At 34.8% G+C, this 18,453-nt stretch overlaps 1 protein-coding gene across 1 annotated transcript; it reads left to right on the top strand.

Annotated features, from left to right (window-relative positions):
- Positions 1-1,177: 1,177 nt before the first annotated feature.
- Positions 1,178-17,640, top strand: hcrtr2 (hypocretin (orexin) receptor 2). Its single transcript, XM_055030155.1, has 7 exons — positions 1,178-1,451; positions 9,334-9,512; positions 11,592-11,835; positions 12,597-12,712; positions 14,219-14,439; positions 14,673-14,794; positions 15,830-17,640. The coding sequence occupies exons 1-7, from the start codon at positions 1,235-1,237 to the stop codon at positions 15,997-15,999; spliced, it is 1,269 nt and encodes a 422-aa protein (XP_054886130.1). The 5' UTR covers positions 1,178-1,234; the 3' UTR covers positions 16,000-17,640.
- The last annotated feature ends 813 nt before the right edge of the window (positions 17,641-18,453 follow it).

Genomic DNA, 18,453 nt, shown 5'->3' with positions numbered 1-18,453 from the left:
ACCTGAGGCCTGGGTTTGGTTATTTTTATTTCTTTTGTCAAGTTCACATTTGAATTGCTTGAGCCTAAACTTCCGCCTGAGTTGTGCACACCGTATTTCTGATGCAGGACTGTTAGATTTAAAGTTGCTGTATGCAGCTGCAATTGAAAAAATGTTTTTTAAGGGCTTGTCCTCGGTCGACATGAGCCGAGGACAACAGGAGGGCTCTAGGAAATTGTTGAGGCAGTTTCCTAGTTTTTGTCTTTTTTTTTCTCTATAAAATTGCAGATTTTATTATTATTTTTTCTTTAGTCTCAGGGAAAAGAAATGAGGTGAGTTTAAATTTCGAAGGCCTTTTGTGCTGCTGATCAGCTAATTAGAGACAAGAGTCATCAGTGTCACTAACTGTGACATGTCTGTCAGATAATGAGTTGGATCCATGAAGTCACAGATAATCCTGTATAAGGCAGGGTTGCATTTGTGCAGATAAACAACAAAGTAACAACAACAACAAAAAAGAACTTTTAAAGTGAGACTGTTTCCAAAATGCAAACCTCAGAGCAGCAAGTCTTTGTTGAAAACACAGCAGGAGCCTTAACCCTATAAGCACAGCACTGCCCGAAGCAGAGGCAGGAATCCCTGATTTCTCACTGCAACATGGGTGGCCTTGAAAAGAAACGAAGTGGTGCACTTTCGTATTTGCAACTTTATAAATGTTTCTTAACTTGTTAGGAAAACATAAGTCCCTTTTCCTTTTTAACTGAAATCATTTTGAAAAAAGTTAGATTTTTGTTTTATGAGCATGTTACATGATTCCAGCCAATGTCTTTCTCAGATGACTTGATTTGCAGTGGTGCATTCAAAAACAAAATGTAGATTTTGTTTTGTTCTTTTTTTCAGTTTCTTTGGGTTTATATTTTAAACAGTTCGACAAAAATAGGCATATCTTAATTCTTATGCATCGACATTTATTTTTCTTTTCTTGCATTTTCATCTGTAGCGGACTAATGACCTCAGAAAATATTCCGCCTATTTTCCATTATCCCTTAAAGTTCTCCATAACCTGTAACCACTTTGGAGCGTGGCCCTGTTTTCGTAGATGGAGACAGTTGGCTAAACACCATCATCATTCTGACGAGGTCGTTGGAGTACGCGATCATCGCTCCACGGTTCCGCGTCTTGGCACAACAACCTCCGATCAGTGCAGACGCAGGTCCCTTCGCCGCAGTTCAGAGCTCATATATTTACTCGAAGCATGTCAAAAATCACGGAGAATGCAGATTGTGACGACTGTAAGTATCCCGCCCCCGGGGGAAATGACACAGGACCGCGCGTGCATTCCACCATGGATGAGGACGACGAACTTCTGAGATACATTTGGACCGATTATTTACACCCAAAGGAGTACGAGTGGGTTCTAATCGTGGCTTACATAGTTGTGTTTTTTGTCTCACTGATCGGAAACTCGCTTGGTAAGTGGAATTTCAAGCTGCGCTCCTCACTCCATTCATGCGTAACGAATGTTGCAGAAAGCCTTAAAGCACACTTTCAAATTACACTTCGAACAAATCAATGCACTTATAAGTGAAAGGCGAGTAAGATTTTAAACCATGTTGATGGAATCCGTAAGAGTGTTAGTTTGTGATTAGAATGTCTGATGCGCATCTGGTGATGCAGCGGCATGCGCAGCCACAGAGCGCAGAGCAGCAGAGTGCGTCTCAAAACGAAATGTTAAGGGGTATTTTCATGTTAGAGGCGGCCGTGTACACTTAATATAAGTCATTTAACACTCTCACATATAGATGTGCTCTCATTCTGGTTTGATCATGAAATAAACTTGAAATTGACATTTTACCATCATTTTACCCTTCTTCATCTCCTCCTTCGATTGCCCAGTTCCATTAGAATCTTGGAAAAGTTAAGTGCCACGGGTGGTAATGACAGCACCACCCGTGGCATTTTTATCATGCAGCTGGATGTTCACTGTTTTGGTTGATTTACATAATTAAGGCTTAATATAACCAGTTTGGGGTACTGACTTATCAGGCGCATGTGCCTTCATACAAAAAACTTGGAAGAAGAGAAATTATTTGGTTTTAGAGTGATGAATTAATAATGATTGAAATATTTTTTCCTTTTGTTGTTTTCTCTGTACATATATATGTTTTAACTTTTTCTTTTTCCCTCACTCGGATTTGGCTCTGAAGGCTCTTTTTCTTGCAATTTTTTATCAGAGTAACTGTTGCAATTCAAACTCCTGTGTGCCTGTCTTCCTATGCATTTTCTTGTCATTGAGTTTTATATAATCTCCTTGTTTAGCAGCTTTTTTTTTAATTTGCAAAAGTACAGAACTTCAATTAAATATATTTTTTGATGTGATTCATTTAATGGTTGTTAATGTTCATGGCTGCATGATGGACAGGAAAACAAATGTTATTTCACAATGAGTATTATAATTTTTTCACCAGCTTCTATGCACCAGAACATTTTCCATGCAATCTCAGCTAAGACTTTGCAGCACAGCTTGTTCCTTCTAGAAATCCATGTCCAGCAGGTCTAGAATATTGTAACATAATATGTGGAAGTGATTAATTTGTGAGTAGTGTGATATTGTTTTTTTTTTGTAGGGCCAGTCACATTGTTAACTGTCCTTGTGATAGTCAAAGGTTCATATCTGTGTGAAGTCTAATCAATCAACGGGACCTTTAAAATTTCATCATTGATGATTAAAGTACACTAATAATACAGCAGATTTTCATTTCCACATAACAAAATAATTAGAATATTTAGTGGATGATTGAAGTGCAACTTTACAGACTACTCACTCAATTATTTAGACATCCAACGGAGACACCATTATTAATGTCACAGTGTTGTTAAATCAAAACAGTGTTTTATAATAAACTTGTCAAACAGAACACCATGTTTCAGCAGATTTAATTAGTGTGGCCTGTCGTGCCAGAGCTAACAGGGCGACATTATGATTGTCTATGGTTGCTAAGAAGCAAAGTTAAATAAAAAATATGAAAGACAAACCCCCCCAAATAAGATGTTGGCAATACTGGTTACATTTACTGGAGTAACTTTTTGAGAAATAAAACTAACTATTTAAATTTTACTTGAGTAATGTTATAAACTATTGTTATTGTCACTTTAAAATATTTAGTAGTACTGAGAATTTGATATTTTTAGTTTTGTTAGTGTTATATAATTTAGTTTTAGTGTTGTGACAAACATATTTCACACTGTGCCATATGTACCTTGTTAATTTCTGCAGCAGGGGCGTCACATCTCTGAGAAGCTGCACACTCTGCATTTATGACACAGCTAAAAAATAAATGCAAAACTGGTGAAAATGTGAAGTAATGACCTGATAATAACTTTTCTGATATTGCATTATGCAAACACAACTTGTCTGCTGTCATGCTTCAACACTAGTCTGTTTTATTCCACAAGAATTTTCTATAGCACCTGCAGGGAACAGTCAGTGCTTATCACATCACTAAATGCAATATCACAATTAGGCCTCTTGGAATTGCCTGGGGTCCCAGGTGGAGTAGGACATGTAAATTTCAACTGTGCTTGTCGCTAAGTGATAAAAGAAATCTATTAATTTACCTGCTGGCAGTTAAATGCAAATTGCACCTATCAGCTTGTCAAAAATAAAGCCATATTATTCACGATGAGTGGAAAAAAGAAACCAGTGGTTTCTGGCATGTCCAAAATTGATTTATGATACAATTTTGAACATGCCAGGGTATTTTCCCAGATAGCAAAAAATGTTAATTCAACGTTATGTGGTCCAAAGGGTTGACTTTTGGTTAAGGTTAACGATTAATGGTGGATCAACCATTAAATAATCATCCAATTCTAGCCAATTAACTAATGTTGAAAAGATGCCATTGAATCTGTGTTTTGTGGTCAAGTTCTAATGGTTGAGATGTCAAAGTCTAATCAATGTTGAGTCAACGTATGCTGTGTGCCGCACCCCAAACCCTCTCTTCCTTCTCCTTGAGGTATGGATGACAGCATTTTGTTACTGGGTCTGTGTTTATCAGTAATCATAGAAATTTGTATCTGATCTACATTCACATTTTATTTAATTTTATATTAAATCAATGTTAGGGAAACATTGATTTAATATTTAGAGTCAGGTAAGAAATTGTATAGGAAGGAGTGAATCCTTTCTGAATATTTTCTTACCTGTAATATTCTTTAGAAAAGATTGAACCCTCTTAATTAGAAATATGTCAAATAGAAATATACAAAATCACTGATTTATAAGTTTCATCCATTCTTATGTTGACATTTTGATGTTACCCTATGGAATTTAATAATCAGCATCAAAGTCATTGTTCTTTGGAGCAGACACATCTTAGGAACTCTTTTGTGGCAATTTTTTTTTCTGGTAGTCAGCAGGATGTTTAAGATGTTTATTTCTTCCACCACATTTCCTGAATCAGGAAATTAATTAGGTCTGGTAATCTCCCACACTTTAAGTCAGGTGTGTGAAGGAAGGGAAGCCCTAAAAATGTACAGTGTATTGGGTTCTGAGGACCAGGAGTGAAAACCACCACTCTGAATAGCTTTGAGAACAAATAGATCAAACTGGATGTTCAAGTCTTGGGTTGCGTTACAGAGGTGCTACACTTCTCATAAAGATATAAATAATGGAGAAATGTTCTTGCACATGCCATAGCAGATTTCTTTAAGTTTTCTTGAAGTAACTCTCCTGGATCGTTGTTTTATGGAAAAGAAGGGTGATTATTCTTTTAAAGTAATTATTGATCTGCAAAGCATTTACACAATTATGAGTTTGTGCCTCATAATTTTAATTTGTTCCTCAACATGTGTTGCTTTTAATTGTCTTTAAAATTAAGAGTGATTAATGAGGCTCCTGTGATACGAGAAAGGGTTAAGCCCAGTAGTAACAAGATGTGTCTAGTATTGACTAGTGAGCACAGTGAAGCTAAATAAAAAAAAAAAAAAAAAAAAAAAAAACGACATAAGGGTATATAGGTTTTCACTTTCAGCAGATGTCAGAGGGATCCTTAAAACTATTAGGGTAGAGACCATGCTGTGTGGATCTAATAATATGGACATATTCGATTGAGATCCTGTGGTCTCTCTTCTCTCAATCTTATTAGCATGCACTATGTCCCTCTACCACCTTCTCAATATTTTCCCCCAGTGGTAATTTGCTTGAAAATCAATCCTGACTTCAGAAAATGTGTATTTTTCTTGGTCAGGCATGTTTCAGACTTTGACAACCAAAGGAAAGTTTTCTGCAAAATTCTGTCAAATTCACGACTTTTCATATTTTATTATATTCATGCCAGTAGAAGAGAGAGAAACATTTAGAACATATCTTAAGCCACAGCTGCTGGCAGTGAAAAGCAATAAAAAATGATGTTATACACTAGCATGAGTCCATTACTCAGGATTATCCTCAGTGCAGTCCGCTTGTGTTTCTGCTGGTGAAATTTGACTGTCTTGTTCAGTGGGGATTTGTTCTTGGTCTAAAGAATTGTTCTTGGATCACAAATCAAACAGCATTTAAAAAAAAGAGAAGAACAAACAGAACAAGAAGTTAATTTGTAATCAAGACAATGTCTCATGTATAGCAATGCACAGTTTGTGACTAGCAGTAGTTGTGTTGACACTGGAGCATAATAAGGTCCGAACCTGATTCTACATTGACTGGTTGTAACCCGATTGTTTTTGAAGTTGATTTGCTCGTGTTTCACTCTTGTTATTGCAGAAGAGTTTGAAAACATAGCTTCAACAGCTTTACAATAGCTTTACTCATGTCAATAACCAGAATGACTAAACAAATTCAGTTTGGGTTATTTATATTACACCAATTTACAACAAATATAATCTCGAGGCACTTTGCAATTACAAGTCATTTCAGTTCAATCCCACATACATTTCAATCAATCCTAGCTGTCAAACAATACACAGACCAGTCGACCATCCAAATTAGTTTAAAAGTGATTGATCTCAGGAAACCCAGCAGATTGGGTCCACTCATCTCAGACCAGCATAAAAAATGACTGAGTTCTTACATCAGGTTCGGTACATCTGGTAGAGTACTGTGGCTTTGACAGAAACACTAACATAACTCTAACTTGGTTGGCCAGGACCTGCCTGAAAAAAGGGCATTAATCTCAGTGGGATTTTATCCCAGTAAAATAGACCTAACCTAAAATAGAAGTTTATATTTAAATTTTGACATCAATTGAAATTATAACTCTTTTTAAAAGTTGTTAATTGTGTTGAAATCAATATGATGGCAAGAAAAAAGATTTAATGTAACATACAGCAAGTCAGCAATTATAAAAGCAGAGGAGAAGCTGTAATGGGGCTTCACGCCAAGGGCTGTAGTGTGTGGTGAAATCTTTGCAGCTTCAAAACAACACTGATTACTGTTTGCAGCTCATCTAAATGAGAGTGCAGTGAAAACATGAAATGTCAGAACTACACCTGATAGTAGAAATGAGAGGAGCAGAAAGAAGAGAAACATTAGAATTAGTCCCCATGATTCAGAGTCATGTGGAGCTTTTGAATGAGCTCCCCTTCCACAAAATTCAACAAATTGCAAGTTAGACCTGAACACAGCAATCCATGTTGTGGTGGGAGCTGCTCTCAACGTGTCCTTTTGCTCAGCTCAGTGCAAAACCAGCTGTTGTTGGAGAGAGGGCATAATGCAAATTGATGGATTTCACAGCAAAGGTAGAGTAGTGCAACAGTATGTGTGAAAGTATAAACAGGAACTGAATAAAGGCGAGAGAAGATACAGAAATAATCAAAGCAACCAGAATCATGACATAGCACAATAAAAAATAAATAAATAAATAAATCAACATGAAAAAGACCTTTAAATATTTGTATCATATCATTTGACTAAAGAGCATTTTTGATTTAGGAGAAAAACATGAAATGAAAAAATTATATAGAATGGAAAAGAGACATGTTTTAATGAGTTTTATCTTTCTGACATAAGGTAGTTTATTTGTGTATGTTTGATTTACAGTTTTATATAATACTTAATGTCTACATAACCTGTTTAATTTATAAACTTTTGATATGGCCTTGTATTCACACTGAGGAATATGACATCTTTACTGTGGCAGAATATGTGTCTGAAGGAATTAAATTAATTAATTAATTCATTCATTCATTCATGAAACAGTAAACATATTAAATATGTCTGCCATCAAAAAAGAAGTGGATAGAAAAAACTAAAAAATGCCTTACGAGTTGAACGAAATATGGCCGTAACAAGGAGATCAAAATATAATTGGCAGATATTACACACATGCTGCACCAGCTGTAAGCTTGAGAATTGCAGGAGGTCTGCATGAGGTAAAGAGAGCATCATCAAGGATGCTGCAGCTGTAAGCCATTTTAGGATTTGTAACCACAAAAACTCTGTTGGTAGAGACAGCATGGATTTCCCAGTCAAATGCGAGTGTTAGAATTGTATGAGATTAAATAAATTCAGAGTCAACGGTTTAATCTTTCAAATGGTTGTTTTTTTTGCTTCATGGGTTTTAAAAAAAATTGGGACAGAATGCTTTTTCTGAAAGTGAAATCCACACGGTAGCCTTTTTCATTTAGCACCATGCCAGGGAATAATTTTCTGAAGCCTTAAAAATATAATTGATAACACCGTTGCACAAAATCAGACACAATGTGAAGACAAGTTGTTTTGTTACATTAAAGTTTGTGGTTACACAAACTTTAATGTGTAACCACACATTAAAGATTAGAACAAAATGAAATACTGTATAATTGTTACACGAAATAAAAGCTAGTCATGGTTTCATTTTTTTTTTTAAACATAAATGACTAAAAAGTGTTGTGCACATCTGCATAAAACAAGGGTACTTTGTAGAACCAGTCTCAATAAGCTTTGAACCACTAGAAACAGAAATAATTTTCTCATTTGTCTTTGTTAAACTGTGATGATTCAATGTTCTACCATGCCTGTTCTTCCTTCATGTTTTCAAGTCAACATATTTTTCATGGCAAGTCTCTCACTGGTAATCAGTGAGATTCAACCCACCTGTGCCGTGTCTAATTGTCTCTTTCGGTTTCACCTGTGCCCTGCGCTATTTTAGCCGTCTCCAATCTCTGCTCCTCTGACAGATTATCATCCATATTTGCCAGTAGAAATTTCCCTGCTCTTGTGATTCTTGGTTTGACATGATCCATGTCTTCCTTCTTTTCCTTGTCCACTCTAAATTCTGTCTGCATATCTACTATCTGAACCTCAACCTGTCTTGTGCCTACAGATTCTGGTCTAAAACCTCCACTAAGTATCCTGACCTCCATTTAATTTTGTGTTACATGCTGTCTAGTTATTTAGCACAACATTGGATTTTGGACTGTGTCTGTACTTTTATTTGAGGTTTTTGGGTAGAAATGCCAATATAAAAGTGTCAGTAGGAACGACAAAATTGGACTGCACAGTTAGCATTTGAATGTCATCACAAAGTTGGCAGCTGGAGCTCTGCTTTAAGGTATTCACAATATGTAACTATTGCCAAGTGCGACCTAATCGGCTTCATTATTTAAAACTTTACAGAAAACTACAGTATTAGACCAACTTTGATTGTATTGTTCGCCGGAGGCAGCAAGTCTCAGCAGGAGGCAGAAGACCTATGCTGAATCCATCTGTTTGGTGTGAAGACATTCACATTATTAAAAGGTTATCATTGCCAACTTATGAAGTCTAGTTTACTGCTACAGTTAACGTCCAACACTCATCAATCGGTATGAATCCCAGCATTGACGCTGTCTGTCTGAAAGTTCCTCTTGATTAGGGTTTCTTTACCACAACTGATCCGTGTCTTCCCATTAAAACACAGATTCTCCTCAGACATGTTTAATTTTCTGTACATTACATGAAAGTACATTGTGTGGTGCAGAAATATAAAAATAGAGTAAACATCAATGTTTGATATTCCTAGAGTCTATAAAAATATACAAAAAAAAAAGACTGGCAATTTTCACTCTAATATGCAGATTTAAGATAAATAAAAATCAAGGGAAAATCAACATCCTTAAAAAAATAGGTTTATATTTGAAATGTCAACATATTTCAAACTTTTATCATTTACAAGCCCTAAAGGGAAGTTCTCTTTATGAAACAGCCTATAATCAGTGAATCAACTTTTTGTTGATGAATATTTCACAACTATCACAGCAGAAGTGAAATAACATTTTAATTTGAACTCTTTGCCTAATAGCATGCCTTCTGGGCTTGTTTGTAGTGTGTCATACATTTCTCTGATATTTAGTCAGTTTTCAGGTCTTAAATCATCTTTGATAGTTCATTTCTTTCAGTTTGTTTTGCAGTGTGGAAAAATCGTCACATGCGCACAGTGACCAACTACTTCATAGTAAACCTCTCCCTGGCTGATGTGCTGGTCACCATCATTTGTCTGCCTGCAAGTCTTGTGGTTGACATCACAGAGTCTTGGTTTTTTGGTGAAACTCTTTGCAAAATTGTCCCCTATCTTCAGGTAAGAAATTATAAGGTGATTATCATTTCAACTGAATTAAAATCCAACAGTCCATTTAAACTATGCTTAAGAATGTCAATGTAAAGTTTTATATACCCAGCCAGAAAATTTTACTTTCTGTAGCTGGAAATTGGCTCAAATGTTCATAGTACTTCTTAGTGGATTTGGAGTATTTTAAAGGTCTTCATTGTTAACATACAATGTCATCATCATTTCTGAAAAAGAAAAAAATAATGGTGGGGTTTCACAAACCCCCTTTTTTTTTTACTTTCTGGTGTTTTTTTCTGTGCTTGTTAAATATTTTATTTAAATCTTTGAATGTGGCCAGAAAAGTTGGACATCTTGATGCATCTGCCAACCTAATGCTTGATATTTTAAAAGAATTGAACTGAACATTTATTTCCCACCGGAAGTGATCACAGATTTTGAACTTCTAGGCGTATAGAAATTAATACTGACGAAAGCTCACTGCAAATTGGAGAAGTGCACCTTCGAACTCAATTACTTCTAATGCAACAAGTTCGGCATCTGTCCAGCTTTGCAGATTGGCATTCTGCTCTGGTGAATCCGCAATACACCAGAGCAGGGGTTTAGATAGTGGCGAGAGCAGTGTGTCCTCTTCCCTCACTGTCAGACTTATTTAATTCTCATAAAGTTTACTTAGAACTACTCACGTGTAACGTTTTAAACCTTTGAAAAATAATTCTTCCTATGTGCATTGTGAGAGTCACATAGGTATAGTAAGCTGTATTTGCATATGAAGAAGACCATATTTTATGTTAATATAATGGTCCCAGAAGTAGAGATGAGAACTGGAAGAGCATAATGTAAACTTATTTTAAATTGTAAATTAACTAAGAAAAAGAAACAGCATAACTGTTTGGAGGCAGATGCAGAGGATTGATACTAAGAAATATTAATGCAGGGAATTCATACATGGCAGGTAATGAAAAATAACAGAAATCTAGGAATTGCAGGGAGCATGTATCAACCTGTATGTTTGCTGTAGCATTTCTGTAATGTCAATTACAGAAAAATACTAAATACTGATCTCAGTATGCTGTGGGATATTTTGAAACCATCATTAATTTATCTTTCATCTGGAATTGTAAAGACAATTTATTAAGAAAGATACTTCTGGGTCATTACACAAGGTGCACAAGATTACACAAGATTACTTTAAAATTTATAACTCTTTATCCTTCATTTCACAGTTCATTTTATAATTTACTATGCACTTTGAAGTATGTACACTATTTAGATTTGTAATCATAGCTTTTACACGCCAATTTATCACATGGAAAAGATTCTAAAACTCATGATTGCATTAAATATTTTAGGCTGTGGTCTGTAACTTTTATACAGGACCTGTTCTTACAGAATTGCAGTGGGCATAGGCAGAGGAGTTACAAGATTGTCTCATACTATACTCTGATGACATAGTGACAATTTCAACAAATATGAAATGAACATATTTTTTCATAAATGTTATATGTGGCAGCTTTAAGAGGAAAACAATGTAACTGTTTGCCTTTTAAAGCTCTTGAATTTAACTCTTTTCTGCTGTTTTTTTTGTAAAAATAAATACGCATCTTAAGAGGTTTATTTCCTTCTGAATTAATGTTTAATGTTAAAGAAGGAATCAAAGAAGAGCTATTTTGTTTTTGTTATTTGGAATTATTTGAACAAGGTAAATGTTAATCATCAGTGGTACCCCTAGAAAATATTCACATTGATGGCCATATCAGACCAGTAAAACTTTTAAGGTGGTACACCTAAGAAAACAGTACCACAATCAGTCATAGAATACTTGAAGAAATGAATGTTCACTTGCGAGCACTATAGATAGTAGATCAAATCACCAAATGTGTTAGAGACAACAACATAACTTTAGTTTTTTGGGTTTTGCTAATAAAGGCTAACTCCATCTTTTATCAAAATCAAGATTTCTGACTCCAAGCAAAAAGGAAATGTAATTCATCTTCTTTACATTTTAAGTAAAAACAAACAAACAAAAAAAAAACATTTGAAGAATCACAATATCTTTTTGCTTCTTTGTGCTTTATTTTGTCTTTCCAGACCATTTCTGTTTCGGTGTCCGTTTTGACACTGAGCTGCATTGCTCAAGACCGTTGGTACGCTATCTGTCACCCGCTTAAGTTCAAGAGCACAGCCAAGAGGGCTCGCAAAAGTATCTTTGCCATCTGGGTGGTGTCGTGCATCATCATGATACCACAGGCCATTGTGATGGAGTGCAGCAGTCTTCTGCCTGAACTTACAAACAAAACCAGCCTGTTCACAGTCTGTGATGAGCACTGGGGAGGTTAGTTGTTGTTCCATTTCCTTAAAGATTTTCAGGAATCATGTAAAATAAAATAAAATAAAGGTACCTCTTATTCTTTCCATGAAGCGGAAGATTACATGTGACATCCGTGTCAAAAAATAAAAATCGAGTGTAGTTTGATTTGTTTTTATGAAATTAGACATAGCACAAAAGAGCAGGAGACAATGAGTTCACTAAAATGTTGTGTTGCTGCGATCGCTGTGTGCAGAGTTAGAAAAAAAAAAACAGAAAGTGGCTTGAAATGGTTTTAGGGTAATCCTGTCAGGCTGCTTCTGTAATTACAGCTTTCAAAGGAAGAAAAGCTTTTTAAACCAATTTCCTGTAAAAGTCACTGCAGAAAACAATTGCCTTCATACATCAGAAACTTTTTGTTTCATTTTTCAATTTCTTTATTTTCCTAATGAGGAGTAAGAACTTACTGATGGATAAACAGAAATAGAGTGTTATTTCACAGTTTACATCAAATGCAGTTAATGAGTAATTTTATGGTTCTTTTAAGATGAGTTGCATATTTTTCAATGCATTTTTAATGCAATGATTAATGTATAGGCTACACCACAATTACTGAATTTTATTTTAATTTTTTCAGTTTTTTTCAGTAACCCATCATCCCTGATCTTGTTTTTTTTTTTTCAATCTGATAATTCTTATTTTTATCATGGTATTTTGTCCTTTTTTAAATCTGATAATTCTTATTTTCATCACGGTATTTTGTCCTTTTTTTTGTTTTCTTTTTGCAGCTGAGGTCTACCCAAAAGTCTACCACACTGGCTTCTTCATTGTTACATATTTTGCTCCATTATGTCTGATGGTCCTGGCTTATATTCAGATTTGTCACAAGCTGTGGTGCCAACAGGTGTGTATGTCAAACTTAAAAAAGGTCTATTTCTAATAATTGTGATGAACAAATTCAAAATGTTTGCTTTCTGCTGTTGAGGCAGCTGTTAGGCTTCTCATCATTATTCTTCAGCAATTCTCTAAATACAATATGTTGTGCAGCTTGAAAATAAATAAAAATTAAAGAGAGAATATGTTTGTGTATAGCATATTCACAAACTAAGCAAGTTTTTACTAGCTCTGTTCAACATTGAGACCCTGAGATATGCACAAAGTCAATGTATGCAAGCCATATTCAATATTATGCTATATACTGATTAATTCTCTATTTTATTGCAATTGTTTATTATGTTTCAATTGTTAGTCAGTATGAGTTTATTTTTTACTGTCTATTTTGGGAGCTGGTGTGATTATTTTCAACAGTGTCTTGATCCTTGGCTCCAACTGCTTTGTGAAATGTAATGATCTTCCTATATATATGTGTGTATCTGTACACAACCTTGTAAAGATCATGTAAGTATCGCTTTTGTAGGGTTACATTATATGACATGTTGAACCTCTTCCTTTTAATTTCCTTCACTCTCTGAAGTATTATGCCCTTTTCCTACTCTGAAAAGTAAATACCTAATCTGCTCTCCACCCCAGGGGTCTTGAGGTTCCTAAGCCTGCAGAGTACAACTCATCTCAGGTCACATAAATGATCTATTCAACTGACAATTAGGCAAACTCACATGCATTCTAACGACTAAACTGAGTATCTAATCTCTCAACTTTCTGTGACTCGGGCAGACAAGGGATCATTCACTTGAACTCAAGGCATTGTCCTCCAAACTACTGCCACTCCCAGATGATGATTGCAATATGTCTGACCATTCTGTATAACCCAGGGAAAAGGCTGTGTGAAAATCAAAGTAGTTTCTTAAATAGCCAAAGAGTCACATTCACAGCAACCTAAATACCATGTGATCCCCACTCTGATGGTTTTACATTTCAGCTCAATGCCTTTCCTGCATAGATACCTACAGTTGAGCCTAATCAAATATCCAGTTAGTACATGTTGTGTTAGATAAATGGAAATAAACTAGTCAGGTCATAGACTTTTGTATATACATTTTAATCTTAGTAGATGTTGACTTCAGCTTTTAACTTTAAACTCTTCAATAGCCTTAATCAGCTCCTTCAGCTAAGCTAAATGATTTACATGATAAATGCTCTCATCAGGAAAAACCATATGATCTAGATTGCATCTGAACTCCACATGCAAAGGATGAAACAGTCTTCAAGGCATTATAGCATTTTGTTCTATTTTATTGAGCAAATATTAAAATAGATATTAACCAGGCTATGAATTTGAACACTTTCATCATTACACAAGAAAGCCAATAACTACACCATTAGTTGCTTCACTAAGTCTTAAATTACGTGCTTCCTCATCTCATGAAGTCAAAAATAAGCGTACAATATATATTATATGTTTATGATAATTGTTGAAAACCTCTCAAATATGCATATATTCACTAACTAGATTCCTGGAAACACATCGGTGATTCAGAGGAATTGGAGGACTATCCAGTGCTCAGCTCGGAGTTCAGGATCGGGAGAGTCTGGAGGGATGAAGACAAGCACAGTTTCCGCTGAGATCAAACAAATCAGAGCCAGACGCAAAACAGCTCGCATGCTGATGGTTGTGCTCTTTGTGTTTGCTCTCTGCTACTTACCGATCAGTGTGCTCAATATCCTGAAACGGTAATAATCTCTCCAGCTCCTCTGTTTACAGCATCGACAGCCAATAAAAATGAAATGTGAACTAAAGTATTAGGGGCCTATGCATCAAAATTGTTATTTTTCTTAATACCTTTCTCATCTTTTTGACTGCAGTAGATTTTTTTAAATGCATAAAACTGTGGCTTATTTTAACAATACAGTGTATGACAAAACAAACTTGATGCCTATTTTCATTTTTTCTTTTGCACCTTCAGGGTTTTTGGGACCTTTAAGAACACAAACGATCGAGAAACAATATATGCATGGTTCACTTTTTCACACTGGCTAATATACGCAAACAGTGCAGCAAATCCCATCATCTATAATTTTTTGAGTGGTGAGTTTTTCAATCTCCTTTGTTTCTAACGTTTTTCTTCGCAAAAGAGCAGGTTTATTACTGCCCTCTAGTGAACAGTTTTATATTAACAATTACCCAAATCCTTGGAGTTCCAATCCACAGTTTGTTGATAATCCAACCTCTACACTTAATATATTTCTTCATGGGTTTGAGTTTACTTGTTCATATACGGATTGGACTTCTATCTGTTAATTATGTGTTCTGAAGCATTTCTAAATTCTGTGGGGCAATAAAAGGTTACATTGACATGTGAAAGTGACGAAAACCCTTAACATTTCTGAATTCGTTCATATTATACACACAAGCTTCACATAATTGCAACGCGAAAGAAAGAGGTGCAGCAGGTTTTATGTGTTTTTTTTTTCTTATAAATAAGAATCTGGTGGGTGTTGTGTGGACTTTTTTAAATTCAGTTATCTTGAGACAGTAGTTTGTAAAATTACACCTTTCTGTCTTTTGGGTGTCTACAAGTTTTGCAAATCTAGAGATAAATGGTTTTGTCAATTTTCTTTTGCAAAATAGCTGAAGCTCAATCAGATTGGATGTGAAGTATCACAATCAGTCAATTTGGCTGGCTTAGTTTTTATGCCCGTCCAAGAGGTAATAACGATGGCCATGAGAATACTCTTATTTTCTTATTTATGAAGAAATAAGAAAATGGTTTTATAAACTTCAACCTGCATTTGAAGGAATTGTGGTTCAGTATAAAAGTAATGAGATTAGACTTTTAGGATTTTAGATTTTGAATTTCAGATTGAATCATACATTTTTAATTTTCCATTTAATGTGTTTTTTCAAGATTTGATCTTTCTTTTATTGATGTTTTGTCACTTCTGGTCCTTCTTGAATCAGACATGGGGACAGCAGATGACAATTAGCTGGAAAGAAACAGAGTAACGCAGTTCGTCTTGGCTCTTTGAACAAAATGTTTTTCTTGTGCATGATCTCTTTTAAATAAACAAACTTGAAAGGCCCATGATTCAAAGCATTTAATATTATTTGCCTTCTTTCCAGGGAAGTTCCGTGAGGAGTTTAAATCAGCATTCTCTTGCTCTTGTTACGGGCAACAGAAAGACAACAATACAAGGATGAGGATGCGAGCAAACAGAGACAGCCGAAAGTCCATGTCAACCCAAGTTAATAATGTGGACAACTTATCACGGCTATCAGACCAGATTGTGTAGACTTTAATACATGTGAGAGGCTTAAATATCCATCTCAAGGACATGGAGATAGCAAAAAATCCCACTGAAGAATGTAAAAACTCTCCAAGGACTTGCTACAAAAGAGTAAATGGGATATTAGTGAACATTTTCAAAGAACTTTCAAATGTTATTTTCTGGAGACTGATAAAATATGTTTAATTTCAAAAGATGGATTTCTATAAACTGTAAATGATGCAACTTTAAGGTTCAGTGTTTTCTTTGTTTTGCTACACATATTAATAATATACCCTTTTTTCCATATTAAAACTGTGCTGATTTTAAAAATGTATTTTGTTTCAGCAATTAAAGTATTTATTTATTATTTAATTATTTATTCTATTCTAGTGGAGGAGTTGTGGCTGAAAAGATCAAGTCCCTTGTTGCTCAGAGAACCTCAATGAGTTTTGTTGGTGAAAGACTGCAGATGTGAATTAAGATTGAATGTAAAGGTAATAAATAATTAAAATTGTCAAATTACAGTATTAGTGGTGGTGGTAAACTTTGATTTAGCTTACTTTGTTAACAGCAATACTAAAGTTCACCTTTTAGCCAGTACATGCAAACCACAGAAGTCAGATTTTTGAATCTCAAACTATGTAAAAAGGCAATTTCCCACTTTATAGAAATAATATTTTGAGTGGATGCTTCAAGGTATTTTAAGGTAGTCTTGTTTTCTTATTTTGTGAGCATTACAATGTATCTTCTGGAAAAGTATGTCAGGCTGCTAAGGAAAGAAACATCTATTAACAGGCAGATAGCAGGGCAGAAATTGTTACAACCACTTTTGTAACCAATTATTTGTTTCTTCAACCAAGGACGTGGTATAAAAGTCATGTCTAAAATTTTAAATTTTATCACAAGCCTACTAAAACAGAGGAGTTTATTTATATAGGTCCAGATTGTTTAGAATATTATTATTTATTTATTTATTTATTTTTTAATTGTTCCAAGGTAAAATATGTTTTCTGTCGGGAAATATTTTACTCAAATTAGAGTAAAAAAATCTACTGAAGGATTGATTGTCATGCATCGTTTTGCTCTTACACAAACATTTGAAATGATGAAACAAATTATTGCTTAATCAATGTTATTCATAATTGCAATCACTGCATCTGTTGAAATATCAACAGGTTACAACAATCATGTTGTAATCAAAGAAAACAAAGATGAAAATTAGCTTCAAAGGACCTGCTTTATGTCTGGTCATTGACTTGTGCTGGACTGTGTTTCTGACCAGCTGAACTATTGAAGGTTTGCTTTGTTGAAAGTAATTGTGGACACTGTTGCCGTTATTTGTTTGTTTTGTATTTATTATTGTGATTATTTTGCAATTTTAAAGTTATAGGTTTGAAAAAATAATTTCACATTTTGATCGTCTGATTGAAAACCATTGAGTTTTGATGTCACTGCTAAAAAAAGTTTGCAATAATTTGAAGTCTTAGGGTGTTGAGCTTCATGATTTAAACAAATTATTTTGCTTCTTCCATGCAGATGTACATTGTTACTTGGTTTGAAATGTAGTGTCTTGTTTTTGTTTCTTATGATTTGTAATCTATACAGGGATATTGTGATTGTTAATTTGTTCTGTGGGTTTTTTAAACGTTCTTCATCCGAGTTGACTACTGCAATCAAAGTGCTTAAACTGTATGTGGTTGAGCAATAAATTATTTTCATTGTGCAATATATCAGTTTATTGTTGACATTCACATCTTATTTACATTTATTGTGGCGTATTTGTATCCAGCTTATGACTTGCACAGTATTTCTTGACTGTTTGGAATAAGCAAAACTTTCACAATTCGTTTAAGGTGCAGTATGTGAAATTTACTTCTTTTTTTGAGCTTAGAATGTTTTACGTTATCAAAATCTGAAGTATTGCTTTAATCCTTCATTGCATGTTTGATGAATCCGTGAATTTGTTATGGCAGGAGGAGGAGGTTCTTAAAGAGACAGAGGCCAAATTGCAAGGTGTCAAGGTTTGATATATACAACATTATTATAACAACTGAAGGTAACATAGTTACTTGATTGTGCTATGAAATGGCCATATGTGCTTGGAAAAGTAATAAGTGTATCCCATGTGTGTAGTTTGATCAGAATATTGCTGTTGTGTGAGGCCCTTAAAAGTTTTATAGAGAACGATAGAGAATGTTCCAAGCTTTGCAAATCTCACAGACCACTGACCAGTCCATCATCTGAGAATGAAAAGAGCATGGCACAAATGGAAACCATCTGACATGACCTCCTGTCAGACAGTTCACATGCATTATGCTACCATCTGGAAAAATGTAAAAAATTCCAAGAAGTATGAACAGTTTTGCAAGACTGTAATTTTAACAGCTTAGTCACATGAAATAAGTGGAAGATAAGATAAATTAATAAGGGAAACAGAAACAACACAAATATAGAAGCTCCCCAAAAAACTTAAATGGG

This window comes from Poeciliopsis prolifica, unplaced genomic scaffold (assembly GCF_027474105.1).
Source record: "Poeciliopsis prolifica strain line A6 unplaced genomic scaffold, Auburn_PproV2 SCAFFOLD005, whole genome shotgun sequence".
NCBI lineage: Eukaryota > Metazoa > Chordata > Actinopteri > Cyprinodontiformes > Poeciliidae > Poeciliopsis > Poeciliopsis prolifica.
Note: the sequence above shows the minus strand (reverse complement) of the source record. Positions and strands in the feature narration are given on the sequence as shown.

Coding starts and splice junctions, on each gene's coding strand:
- hcrtr2 (XM_055030155.1), top strand. CDS start 1,235: ATGTCAAAAATCACGGAGAATGCAGATTGTGACGACTGTAAGTATCCC. Junction 12,713..14,218: donor ACAAGCTGTGGTGCCAACAG/GTGTGTATGTCA, acceptor TTCACTAACTAG/ATTCCTGGAAACACATCGGT. Junction 14,440..14,672: donor GTGCTCAATATCCTGAAACG/GTAATAATCTCT, acceptor TTGCACCTTCAG/GGTTTTTGGGACCTTTAAGA.